Consider the following 14,389-nt stretch of genomic DNA (forward strand, 5'->3'; position numbering starts at 1 on the left):
ATATAAAAGTAAAATTAATATGCAATTTTTTTTTTTTAATTATTCATGTACAGTGAGCCAAAATCAAAACCTGAATTAATTCAAAACGTTCAAAAATTAAATATAAAAAACAGGTTTTTGTAAATAAAAGTAAGAAACGACGTTAAAACTTAAAACGAACAGAAATTATTCCGTATATGAAAGGGGCTGTCCCCTCCTCAACGCCTCGCTCTTTACGCTAAAGTTTGACTTTCTCACAACTCTATTATTTTCAAACAATAAAAAACTTTAGCGTAAAGAGCAAGGCGTTGAGGAGGGGACAGCCCCTTTCATATACGGAAAAACTTCTGTTCGTTTTAAGTTTTCACGTCGTTCCTTACTTTCAGTTAAAAAAAACTTGTTTTTTTATTCAATTTTCGAAAAAAGGGGAAAACACCCCCTAATAGTCGTAGAATCTTCATAAAGCATCTTTTTTTTCTTTCCGTTTTATTTTCTCCTCAGCTAGCTCGGCACTGGAAAATCATAGAGCTGTATAATGGCTCATTTTAAAGGAAAATGCTAAATCTATTGCATTTTGTAATTAAAATAAAATAGCTTTCAAATTAGAATCAATTTAAAAAAAAAAAACAGGAAAGAGTCTATGGCTTTTTCTTAATTGAAATAGTAAGAGACGACCTGACTACAACCTACAATTATGACATCATTGATCAATCTTTAACATGATCAGCATACAAATCCGATTCTTTTGATGTATCTATTGGTATCAAAATTCCATTTTTTAAAGTTTCGGTTACTATTGAGACGAGTCGCTCTTACTATGCAGTTCGTTACCAAGAATGTTTTTATTTCTTAAAAAATAAAATATCTTTGAAAAGACTGAAGTAGGAAAAGACATCAAAAATGCATTTTTTTTTTTTGTAAAAAGTGATTCTATTTTTAATTTTTTTTTTTTAAATAGGTACTAGTACTTTTAATTTCCGTTTGAATGAGCCCTCTTGCGACATTCTAGGACCACTGGTTTGATACGATCACCGCTGGGGAAAAAAGGAACCAAACAAATAAACACGCATCCATGATTTTTCTTCTTGCAAAAAATACACAATTCCACATTTTTTCTGATAGGAGCTTGAAACCTCTACTATAAGGTTCTCTGATACGCTGAAACTGATGATGTGATTTTCATTAAGATTCTATGACTCTTAAAGAGTGTTTTCCCCTTTTTTCGTAAATAGAGCAAATTTTCTCAGGCTCGTAACTTTTGATGATTAACACTAAACTTAATGTAACTTAAATATTTAAAGTCAATATAAAAATCCGATTACTTTATGTACCTATTGATATTAAAATTCTGGTTTTTAGAGTTTCGGTTACTATTGAGACGAGTCGCTCTTACTGTACAGTTCGTTGTCACGAACTGTTTGATATGACCCCCTCCCTACCCTTTAGGACAAGGACAGTAAGTTATTCAATTTGCCTATCTCTACATATAGTATTTGTTATTGGGAATAGGATATATGTTTGATCCGTGGTCTCTATAAAGGCTACGGATAATAAGATGGAGCTTTCAGAAAATACTGAGAAGAATATTGTACTAAATCAAAATACACCATGTTCATGGACATTGTCAAAAGGTCGTTTCTGAGGAATGGCTTACGGTATAAATTTCGAAATTTTAGAACATGATGAGGGGGGGTCAGTTAGCCAAAAGACAATACGTGCATGCTACTATTCCTAAGGCTATTGCTACAAATGCTGGCACTACTTCTGCTACGACTACTGCTAAGGGTAAGGTCATTAAGGTGAAAATTCTAGGAAGTGAAAAAGAGTTTTTTATGTTAATTTAAACATATTGTTTGCACGCAATTTGTTAAAAGGGTGGATCTGCAATATCTTTGGAACGGCTTTAAGAATCAAGTTGAAACTTATAGGACATGTTGAGGCAGATGTTGAACTATCCAAAGTGAAAGTAGTAGCAGTAGTAGTAGTAGTAGTAGTACTAGTACTAAAGCTAGTACGACTGCTGCTGCTGCTGCTACTTCTACTACTACTACTACTGCTACTGCTACTACTGCTACTACTACTACTACTACTATAAATACTACCACTTTAAGTGCACCATATTCATGCAGGTTGTCAAAAGTGCGTATCTGCAATATCTTAGGAATAACTTAAAGCATTAAGTTGAAACTTACGGAGACTGGTGTGGGGGGGGGTGTTGAACTATTCAAGAGGCAATATTTTCATGCTACTACTAATACTTCTGGTGCTAGTCAACTACTTCTAATAAGGGAAGGGTAGCTCTTAGAGCATGTTGAGAGGGGGTTGAAATAAATCATTACAAACTATGCGCATGCAGGGTGTCAAAATGACGCATCAGCAATGCCTCAGGAATAGCCTATGCTGATATTTTAAGGGAATGTTGAGCGGGATGTTAAAGAAACGAAAAGGCACTATGTGCATGCTACGACGACTACTACTGCTAGGTACTACTGCTACTACTCTTATAATTATTACTATTACTAAGGTTAAAGATAAAAAGATGAAACTTTTAAGGAACGTTTAGAAGGATATGGAAATAATCAAAACTCATAATGTGAATCAGGTTGTCTAAAGGGTGTGTCAGAAATAGCCTAGGAAAGACTTAGGGTATTAATTTGAAACTTTTAATTATGCTAAAGAGGATTCAAACTAATCAAAAAGCAGTTTGGCATGCTGTTACTACTACCAGTATTGCTGCTACTACTACTACTATTGCGGCTAAGGGTATTAAGGTGAAGCTTTCAGGGCATGTTGAGGGAGGTATTGAACCAGCCATAGGAACTATGTATATATTACTGCTGCTGCTAATACTACTACTACTATTCTTAAGAGAATGTTGAGGGGGATGCTTAAGACTAAGGATATAGAGTGGAACTCTTTGCAAATTTTGAGGGAGGTGTTGAACAAAATAGTGAGACATTGCGTGGAAATGTTATAAAAAGGGTGCATCAGCTGTAATCCACTATCAGCCTAAAGTACTAAGTTGAAACTTGCAGTGAATGTTGAAGGTTCAGCGTAGCTGAAAGGTCCATTAATTGTGTCTTTGAAGATGACCCCCTCTGAGCCCTCAGAGCAAGGGTTCTAATTTATACCCCGGGGTGCATAAGGTTTATGGACAGGATGGTTGTATAAACTTCGGAGGGGTCTTATTAGATTGGTAATCAAAATTTCTAGTATCCTTTTTAATAGCCGAAAGTGATTGGAGAGCAACCAGCCAACCGGCCATCATTACCCCAAACACATTAGTAGCACCAGTAGTGGTAGTAGTAGTAGTAGAAGAACAAGTAGATGTGGTAGCAGCATGATTTTAACACGCATGACCTATTTGTATAATAGAATAGAATATATTTGGGATATTGAGTTCCACTCTATATCCTTAGTCTTCTACTGCTACTGATATTACTCTTAAGAATACGACAACTCCTACTACTGCGACTGCTTCTATTGTGCTACTGCTACCACATCTACTTGTTCTTCTACTACTACTACTACCACTACTGCTGCTACTAATGTGTTTGGGGTAATGATGGCCGGTTGGCTGGTTGCTCTCCAATCACTTTCGGCTATTAAAAAGGATACTAGAAATTTTGATTACCAATCTAATAAGACCCCTCCGAATTTTATACAACCATCCTGTCCATAAACCTTATGCACCCCGGGGTATAAATTAGAACCCTTGCTCTGAGGGCTCAGAGGGGGTAATCTTCCCCCCCCCCCCCCGAAAATTTTTTGTAAAAAGGAAAAAATTATACGCTATATATAAATCTTAGGTTTCACCCTAAACATTTTCGAAAGACCCAGTCAGTTTTCCCTGGTGAATGTCGCTGGTGAAGCTTTGTGAAACATAATAAGCCTGATAAGTGCTTGTTAATTGTGATTGATGCATTTAGTCGTTTCTTAAAGAGTTCCCTTTAAAAAGTAAGACCGGACATGAAGTGACCAAGCATTTTGATCGTCTCTTTTCTTTTTCTCCTTTCAAGAAATTACAAACAGATGGCGGTAAAGAATGTTAGCACAAGCGGTGAAGCAGGTACGGAAAAGCATAATGTAGTGCAATTTCGTTTTGTTTCCTCCCGTAAAGTGCAGCATTGCAGAAAGACTTATCCGTATATTAAGACTAAAAATAAATCAAAATTGTACGCAGTTACACAAGTCTAGCAGTTCTCTATTATCCCTAAACTTGGCTTGCTTGTTAACTGTTATAACGATTAACTTCACTATTGTCTTGGTAATAAAGCCCCAAGCGAGGCTAGTCCTATTAATACTCCAGGGTTGCTGGATTACATGCATAGAGACTAAGTACCGAAAGATAAGGCACGTCTTGAGGAAGATTATTGTGGAAAGCAGAGAAAGCAAGTGATAAGTTTAGTTTTTGTATGATTTGATCAAGTGGAGCTATTCCAAAATCTGAGTACAAATCAGGTTGGATATAGACGGGGAAGCCGAAAAACTGTTTTAATGGCACGGTTTCGGGCAAATTTGAGTTTTTTGGTGAAGGACCGGTTTATATTTCCCCAAACTAAACCGCAATAATGAAAAGTAAGGAAAAATAAAGGAATAATAGAGGGTAACTAGGATGTCAGGAGGAAGAAAATAGTTTATATGGTCAATCATAGCTACTTCTTTCAAAATTATTGCTGTGAGATATGTGATTAGAGAATGACAAGCATGAGTCAATAAATACACCAAGAAACTTGGCAACCTCCACTTGTGGGAAGATGTCGGAGGAGTACTTGAGACCAAGACCAGGTTGGATTACGTCCTTATTGTAAGGGGTTCTGAATAATACTACTTGACTTTCTTTGCTATTAATGATCTTGTTATTCGTCTGGACTCTGTTCAGAAGGACTTGGGCAGAGGTTATTGCAGATGGTAAATTGGTGCCAGTGATGTAGAAGTTGCTGTCATCAGCAAATAGTGCAGGATACACTGAAGGCCCCAGGCCCATAACAAGATCATTGATATATAGGAGAAATAAAATAGAGCCTAGAACAGAGCCTTGCGGGACACCCCTCCGAACAGGTAAGGGCTGAGAGGATACTCCACCTAAGCTCACACTCAGTACCATTCACGTTAGATAAGAGTACAATCGAGAGAAGGGAGCCCCATAAATACTGTAACTATTTAATCTACATGTTAAAACTCTATGATTAACCGTGTAAAAGGCCTTAAATATATCCAAAACTATGGCCAATACAGTATTTTAAGGTCAAGTTGTGAAAGTATGAAGTGTGTGGCGTCAATTAGAGCATGAGAAGTTGAAAATTTCTGCCGAAAACCATATTGGTGAGGAGAAATCAAGGAAACGGAGTGCTGACTGCCAAACAGAAAGGGAGACAGACGTCTGAAGATGATTCTCTCGAGCACTTTGGATATAGGCTAACAGGAAGAATTGAGATTGGACGATATCTCAGTTGGACCTATCTCGGATGGATCGCCCTTTTTAAGAACTGGAATAAAAATGGCTGACTTTAGTAAATCAAGGAAAACTCCGTGGGTTAAAGATAGGTTGGCAATGTGCTTGATGGGGTCGTAAAAAAAAAGGAGATATGGTCTTCAGGAGCTTATTACTTAATCCAAGACAGTCAGGTGTAAAACTAATAGGGAGAGAACCGATGATTTGAGGTGCCTCATTGCTATCAGTTGGGAAGAAAAACATGGAACTAGAATTGAAGCAAGGGAGTACAGTCTGTAAGGAGGAGCGGGAGTCAGTATGAGGAGCATTAGAAAAATAATTATTAAATGCGTCAGGTGCACGTAAAGGATCAATTAATCTGCCATTTGTGTCTTTAAGGTGAATAGGTAGGACTTTGATTTTCTATTTTTTGAGAGTATAGCATTAATGGTGGACCAAATGTTTTTCAGGTTTCCTTTGCAATTGAGAATTTTTGTATAATAATAATTTTTCTTTGCTTCGCAAATGAGTTTAGTGTATAAGTTTTTATAATTTTATAGGTCAATATCACTACTGGTCTTACAGGCTAACTAATATAATTTGTATTTACGATATGAAGAGACAATGAGGCTATGTGATATCCAGGGGCATATGGTGTCCACGTCTGTGGACATCCCCGTAAAATATTTTTTGTGCAAAGGCCTCGCCATCTAGCAAAGGTTTCGTTGTTTCAACATGCTTTTTGGACCTGAAATGCCATCTGTGATTTTTTCAGAAAGTTACTGCGAATTTTAATGGTGTTTTTACAAATTAGAAAAGGCTAAAATAAGGAGATGAAAACAAGCAAAGGTAAGAAAAAAGAAAAAAAAGTGGTGAGAACGAGTTGTGAGAAAAATCAGGTATACTCTCTTGACTGTAGACAGTGCTTAGATAGTTTTAAAAGTAGTTAATTTGATAAGTGCCATCTTTTGGAACTTGGGATACCTCCATGTCCACGTCTGTGGACAGGCGGTTCCAATCAAGTAAGAATCTAGGGTTGATTTTTCGTAGTACAAATCTCGATTCTAATGTGGATAACAGAGGCCAGTGATTGTTTTATTTACTAAATTGGCAACAACCTATTAGTTTTAAGCTTACTGAACCTGTTCATTCGTTGCAGTTTCCCTTGACGAAGCCTTCGGAATGCTCGATGAGAGCTACCTAGACCTCTCTGATTTAAATGATGCTGAGGAAGGGTTCAAAAACCACTCTTTGTCGTCCCCAGACTCTGATGACGAACCAGCTGTTGCAGCCATTCCGTCATCAAGCAGTTATGCTGTTCTTCCAGATGTTGAAAGTGAAGAATCTGATGATGACGTACCCTTAGTAACCCGTACCAAACGCTTGAAGGCTGATAAAGTAGCAGTAACCTTTCCCTGGACGAAGTCTCGATGGTTTGATCATCATCGTGGCGCGGACGTGGGCCCCGCTCATTTCCAGGACCACGATGACTGGAGTAAAGAACAATTCTTTTTACAATATTACCCGGAGAGCTTCTTCGAACGTACAGCTTTTTGCATGAACTACAACTATCACTTGGCCCACCATAAAAGCTTGAATGTAACTTCAGACGAGCGGAAATTTTTTTTTGGTTTTGTCATCCTGATGGGGAACCTGAAGTTTCCTCTGATCCGTATGCACTGGTCTTGGAAGTTTAGGGTGGACGCCATATCGCAAAAGATGAGTCGAGACAGATTCTTCAAAATTCTGTTGAAACTAAAGTTCGTTGTTGATTCAGAAATCTCAGACAAAGAAAAAAACAAAAAGTTGCTGGTGACCTCAAACAGCTCATTGACGTTCGTTTCAACATGGTCGAGTGTTTGCTCAATTCTGGAAGCTCGGAGTCACGAGGTCAAGAAAATAGCGACGAAGAACTCTTGGGTGAAACTCAGCACCGTGTTTTGAGCGTAAAAAAGAGGTAATCCCTCCACCACATGCCAGAGCTGCACTGCATCTACCAGAATTTTGTTAATTGGCGAATGCAGCCCGTTGCAGAAGGCCTGGATGCTGCAAAAGGTATAGATGGATGTGCTCGCAGTGTAAAATATTTCTCTGCTTGGCATGAGACAACAACTGCTTCAAGAAATTTTATGAAGAGTAATGTTCTGTTTTCATCGTTTTGGCAAATCTCTTTTAATAGACAAAACAGATTTTTACTATACTTTTAGCAGGTGTGGACATCCTCCAGAGGGAGAGATGGGGGGTCAACTTTTTTTTACTTGATCAATGGTCAAAATGATTTTTTTTAAGTCAACTGCAAAGAAATGAACATAATCAGAAAAGTTTTTCTATGGTCAGGTCTCAGGAGGATAGGGATAGTTTTCCGGTTAGGTTTTTGAATATGAAAAGTTGAATGGATAATCTTACTTAGCCTTTGCGCAAAACTATTTGTTGCAGAATTTACCTCTTGACAATTTAAAATATCGGACCAGTCAGTTGTTCCTTAGGCAATCGATAAAATGGGTTATATTTGCAGAGCTATAATTTCTAGTAGGTGTTGGGATATTAATTCTAGAGCGTAGAGGTAGTGGTTGCGAAGGTAGTGACAAGTAAATAGGAAAATGGTCTGACAGATCCGAAAATATTATATTAGAGGACAGGTCATTTCCCAGGGAAGTAGATACGAAAATGCTATCAATTAATGTTGAACTTGATCTCACAGGTTCAAATCTACTGGGGAAAAAAAAAAATTGTGGGTAGAAGACCACTCGCGGTTACTGATTCAAAAAAAGTGTCAGATTCAATATTTTTACCAACATTGAGTAGGTTACAATTAAAGTCCCCAAGAACTATTGCCTTTTTGTGGGGTAGATTAATAAAATTAGAGAACTTATCAAACAGATTACAAAACATGAGGTCGGAAATGGAGGAGGTTTATAAAACAAGGAAAGTATATAGGAATTTTGGCCGATAACAATGTTAACAATTATTGAATAAACACATCAGAGATTTATTTGTGTAGAGAAAATAGATTCGCACTCTGATAGCCAGGTAAAATTTACATTCGAACGCATGTAAAGTGAGATACCCCCAGAACACTGTAAAAAATCACTAGTGTCATCATTATCAGGAAGCCATGTCTCTGTTAATCCTATTGTGTCAAAAGGGCAGACACCATTGAATGAAATTAAATCTTTAAACTTGAGCCACTCATCCCGGATGCTTCTGATGTTGCAACAAAGATCATTAAGGGAATTATTATTGACTAGTTTTGGCTTCACATTGGTAGAAACATCGAGAATATCAAGGTATTTACAATTAGTTTGAGTTAAGGTACCATCGAGGCTGCTTATAGGTTTGGCATGCTGGCTACTTTCTTTCTATATCGGAATAATTAAAAGCAATGTTATTAGAAAGGGATAAGTTAGTTAAAAACGAAAAGTCACACATTAATTAGTCGTCAGGCATTCTTGTTGGGTATCTTTTCGATTGGGTTTTGCTTTCGACATAATCCTCGCCCGACGAGACGTTGTGAGAAGTCGTCAATTTCTGTGTTATTGTATTGGTCAACTTTTTCTTGTTTGTTTTTTTTGCTACGGCGTCGGGCTACTACTATCATTTCAGGTACGGGAGATTCTATCAAATTTCTGAGGGATTTCCTGACAGTTGGGATTGTAAGACGTGTTGAGTTTGAATGACATTCCTTACCTTATTCGAAGGATAAAATTTGGGCCGCACCTGTTTGCCAGATTTCCTTTCCTAGGAGCGTAGTAAAGGCCTTTTTTTAAGGATATTTTTCAGTTCCACTGGTTCACTGCCAACCTCCATAAGATGGGAAACTGCAAGGTATGTGGTTAACCTTTGCCATTCTTGATTATAATGACGAATAACTTGTGGATGCAATAAAACTGGAAGCTGGGAAGAGGAAGGCTGCGATCTGGCGTCAAGCAGAGGAAATTGAGTGGAACATTGGGTAAATGAGAAGCCTTTATCTATTGGGGTTTGGACCTGTTTCCTCTCGTCCCTTGAAACTTCAGTTTGGCTATTTAAGGCTTGACTCGGAGTTAGTTGTCTAGGGATTGTAGCTTCTATGACGGAGTAGGGCAAGTTCAATCCCACAGAGGTTCGGAGGATCTCGGCTCTCTTGTGATATGCCGGACGAAGTTGCCTCTCAAGTGCCGTGTGCCCCTTATTATTACAATTTTTACAGTAGGCGTCTTTCTCGGTGCAATTTTCTGTAACGCGTTTACATTGTTTACGATTATTTTTCATATGACCATGAGCTAGGCAAATTGTGCATTGTAGGGATTTTGGTTTATAGGACTTATGGCGAAGGGTCATACCATACAAAAAACTTCTCTTTTCAACTCGTTTTTGCATACAATGAGAACTGAGTGACTGGGTATAAGATTACCATCATTTTTCAAGCTGAGTCTTGTGGCTGTTTTGGTTGGACGGGATGACCCGAAGAATCAATTAGTGCAGCTGTAAATTCCTCTTTTGGTATACCGGTGTCAACACCATAAACCACGTATTTATATGACTTTTCCACTTCTTTTGAAGTGGCAAAGATTTTGGAACCCTCAACAATTAATTCCTTGGACCTTGAAAGGACTGAATCCGCGGCCTTGTGAGAGGTAAAATAAAGATCTATCAGACCGTCTTTCAGGAAAACTACTTCAAAAGTTGAGTTAGCTAGTAAAAATATAGGCTTTCTAATATCCATTAACCGATCTCTAGTAAAGGGATGACCATTGGTTTTCTTGATGGTCAATGTAATAGTATGGCTGATCTAAAGAGCTAGGTAGTGATCCAGTTGGCAGGGGGTCATCAGGGAGTAATATAATCTCGGTTTGGGGTCCTTCAGGGGCTGATCTAATTGCATAATTTTTTATTTTTTGCCAGGGGTTTCACCAGTACTTTTAGCTTGAAGGATGCTTAGGGCTTGTAACCCCTTAAGATGTGTGGTTGATTTAGACATAGGAATCGGGGGGGGGGGGGGGGGTTCTAGTGTGCTCGGGGTACAAGCAATCTGGTATATAATTCTCACATCAGAGCAAAGGTCAAATACCGTTGACCGTTATGAATTTTGAAAACCAGTTTATTCAGTTTCCGAATTGATGGACAGCCTTATCATAGTATTTATGTCTGACAGTTATTGCTAATGACAGACTAAATAACAGGATTGGCTTATGGAAGATTCAAATATCACTTATTGTTTTTTTTTTTAGAAAGGATCCAACAAGAGTTTCCAGCGGGAAAACTGTTTTTATAGCCTCCCCCTATGTCTGGGAAAGTAAATCAAGGTAAAAAGAACTTTTCAGAAAAGTACATCATAAGCTTTTGTAGGCTGACGTTTTTTGTTTTCTTTTGATAATTCTTGGGAGGACAATAACATGAGAATGAAATGAAACATATATGAAGATTTTCAGTACGGGAAAACTTGGGGAGGGGGAGGTTAAGGTTGCTAAAATATGTATTACTTACGTTGAAAGATCTCAGCTCTCAATCTGATTTTTAGACTATTTACTGCCTAATTTTCAAACAGTTCATGGTACCTAACTAATTTCTTTCCTTAGGGGCTATGGGAAAAACTTATGGTTACTTTAAGAAGGCACTAGAACTTTTAATAACATTTTGAATAAGTCCTCCTCTGATATTCTAAGAATTTTGGTTCAATCCGATCATCCCTGGAAAAAAAACAAACAAACAAAGAAATAGACTCGCTTCCGTGATCTTTCAACTGGTAAAAAATATAAAATTCCGCATTTTAGTAAACTCTACAGTACCCTTAATCTGATGGTATGATTTATATTGAAATCACTTGAGTTTTTCGAGGTTTTACCCATTTTTGAAAATCAGGCAAGTCTTTCCAGACTTGTAGCGTAGACTACAGTTTAATACCACGAACTGTTTGGTTTTATTGAATCGGTTAATCTATATGAAAATTAAAGTAATGTAGGTAATGCAATTTCTATAAAGTAAAATTCATTAGAAATTGGTTAAACTGCAACAATATTACGGTACTTCCTGACATATGTATTTCCTGTTATGTGGCATCTTTTCATACATTAAACTTAAATAAAAAAGTATACTCTGTCTACGATTTAAAAAAAGGCGACATAAGCATCAAAATGGGTCATGAAATTAAGACCTCATCTTAGTGCATAGATGTACAATTGATCTTATACGGGACCCAAATCTGTTGAATGTATTAATGTAACTCTTGTCTAATTTAACCTCTAGGCATGTATTTAAGGAAAGGAGAGGGAGGCAATAATAAAAAAAAATCTTTATAACTTAAATTACAAGTTAACAAAATTCAGAAAAAATTTTATGATTTTGGGGAGAGCTTTGGCTAGACCCGCAACCCCTTGCGAACTTCTCTTATCATTATTATGATAGATTTGGATGTGATTTCCAATGTTTATTGGCATTGCGTCGGCTGGGAGGATGATTGTCGTATCTGACTCGAGACGAGTTTCAAGAAAAACGCGATTGAAGTTTGAAACGCGATATCTTTTTTATTTAATGACGAAACCGGGATTTTTTTCATCTCGACTGTAGTCGCACTTAAGGGCTACAACCTGGTTGAAATTTCGTTCACCTGGAGCAACTGGATATTGAGATATTGCTTGTTGAAAAATAGATACGACAAAACGCTCGCGGAAATTTCTTTTTACGGAAAACCAATACGACAATTTTGCTCTGAAAACTAGCAGCGTAAATGTCTTATCTCTTAGGAACTCAGTTTTGCAAGCTTTAAATTTTAATCAATTTTGAATATAAAAGCATAAGAAAAACTCAGCACTACTTCGGGTACAAAGAAACATCGTTCCAACGAAACTGGACCTACTTTTTTATGTTTTATCGAAAAATGCTTTGTAGTATGCTTGGTCCTCCAGCGGCATGAACTTTAGGAGGCTTTTCACGTCCTTGATCTTTTCCTCAGGCAAGGAAGAGAGCCTAGGGAGTGGGCCTGGCTCAAGTAACTCCTCAATCACAGTAACTTTGGAGACTCCCCTTCCTTTTTTAACTACTGCAGCCTCGGGTGCAATCTTCACCAGTTCATGTGAGGCAGAGCCAAAATTCTCCTTGTAATACACTCTTTTGTGCTCAGTTGAAACAAATCTCAGTTCCTTGACTTTTGTGAAGGGAACTTTCGAATATCCTTTGTATTCTTTGGAGCAGCTCTGAAAATCTAAGAAGTCAGATCTTTTCATTTGGATCACAATGTACGGTTCCTTTTTCCTAGCTTTAATCATAAGTCGAGTGAGGGTCAGAGGTGAATGAATTTCCAATTTAGCAAAGTAATGTTCGATGGCACTATGGACAGCGTCCACTTCTTGGATCGATGAGTGTCCTGGCTCGCAAAACTTCATTGTAATGGACTGAACATGGGGGAGCTTTTTCAAAGTATCCTGCATTTGGTAGCTCATGATACTGTTCCTATTTTGCGGGACACAGGAGTCAGACCACGTTATAAGCTCTTTGATATTTGGATGCCCTGAAAAGACTTTTGACAATATAGCCGCCACTGCACTTGCAATGTCATTTCCGGTCCGCCCTCCAATCAACTCAGACCAGAGAGCACAATAGATCTCCTTTTTCGTCTGTTTACTTGGATCTGGTTCAGCACTGTCCTTGTAATGCAGCACAGCAGTCAAGTTATAAGTATTGATCTTTCTTTTGTAAAAGAAACAAGATGCGTTCCCTCTTGGCAATGCAAATACATTTTCCAGATCAAAACAGAGGACTGGCTTGGTAAGCAATCTATCCATATCTCTTTCTACTTTGGTTTCTGCTTTTGACCTTTTATGATTTTCAAAAATAGCTCGTTTTTCGTCAGATACCGTAATTCCATTCCTGCGTGCAACATCAAATTCGTCGCACAAATCACACCGGTCATTTTTTGGTGTGTGGAACGACAAGTTAAATTCCGTATTGAACACTTTCCTGTATACAGTTTCTGAGGCACTCTTGCGGCCCTCATCTTCGCACTTTTCACAATATAAGCTATACATCCGAGCCATGTTCAAGTTAGACTCCAAATATTGTTTGGAAGTCTCAGCCCTTCGATAGTGGGACTCGATCTTTGGAAAGGAGTTAATGTGGTTACGTATGAAGTCCATGTCTTCCTCTGATGTTTTGTTTTTGGCGATCTTCTTCCTTGGAGGCGTGGGCGTTCCGCAGGTATTCTTCTGCTCGTGAGCGTAGTGCACTCTCCTCTCGGTTATGTCGAACGTTGTCAGATAAAAAGATCTGCAAACCTGCCTTTCTTTTCCGTTGATGACAACAAAATACTGGTAGGTGTTTTTCCTCCTTGTCACTTGTTTTTTGTTTTTCTTCTTAGGCAGGCACTTTGTGGTTTTCAGATAAAACATTTTCTTCATTTCAGCAGACAATTTCCAGAAATTATCAAAAGAATTCTGTCTTTTTTCGGGTGGGATTTTGTGACATTCGTAGAAGCAATCTTCAGTACACTTTGAAGGCTGCACAGAACGGACTCTGCTATGCGTTTTCTTAGTCTTGGGGTTAACGTAGGCAGTCCCATCATTATTTGCTGTCTTGATCTTAGTTTTTATCCATTCGCTTTCATTCCTCAATCTTTTTCTCGTTGATTTTTTTCCAGGGTCAACGCCTTCTGTGCCATTCCTATTTCCAGCTACAGGCTCTGTAAAAGAATTTGAACCTCTCTCGACATCTTCAAAATAACTAGTTTCATTATTCCGATTAGCTTGTCCATAATCAGTCGAAACATAAACCAAGGGCAACGGGGAATCGGAAAGAACTCTTTCACCTGCATCAGCAAAGCTTGACTCGTCTTTGTAAGAAATGATGCTCGGTTCATTTGCTGATGAGCAGTCAGCAATACTCGGTGCATATTCCGAATCTTCGTCAGAATTCTCAAGGTCTTCGTCAGAGCTGTAAAAGAAAAAAAAAATTATAGTGGTTACTCCAGCGATGGGCTCAGTGAAGAACTGCAGGTCAGGAAAA

The 14,389-nt window shown here is 38.0% G+C and overlaps 1 protein-coding gene across 1 annotated transcript in view; it reads left to right on the forward strand.

The window, feature by feature from the left end:
• LOC148943393 (lysosomal acid glucosylceramidase-like) overlaps positions 1–9,090 on the forward strand; it is a 117,033-nt gene extending 107,943 nt beyond the window's left edge. Inside the window, exons 7-9 of the mRNA XM_089101121.1 lie at positions 1,656–1,764; positions 6,573–6,908; positions 9,017–9,090. Of these exons, the coding sequence (XP_088957247.1) occupies positions 1,656–1,764; positions 6,573–6,908; positions 9,017–9,090 (519 nt within the window). The remainder of the gene's footprint in view (positions 1–1,655; positions 1,765–6,572; positions 6,909–9,016) is intronic.
• The last annotated feature ends 5,299 nt before the right edge of the window (positions 9,091–14,389 follow it).

This window comes from Artemia sp. Qi Xiang Cuo, chromosome 15 (genome assembly GCF_049724085.1).
Source record: "Artemia sp. Qi Xiang Cuo chromosome 15, ASM4972408v1, whole genome shotgun sequence".
Lineage (NCBI taxonomy): Eukaryota > Metazoa > Arthropoda > Branchiopoda > Anostraca > Artemiidae > Artemia > Artemia sp. Qi Xiang Cuo.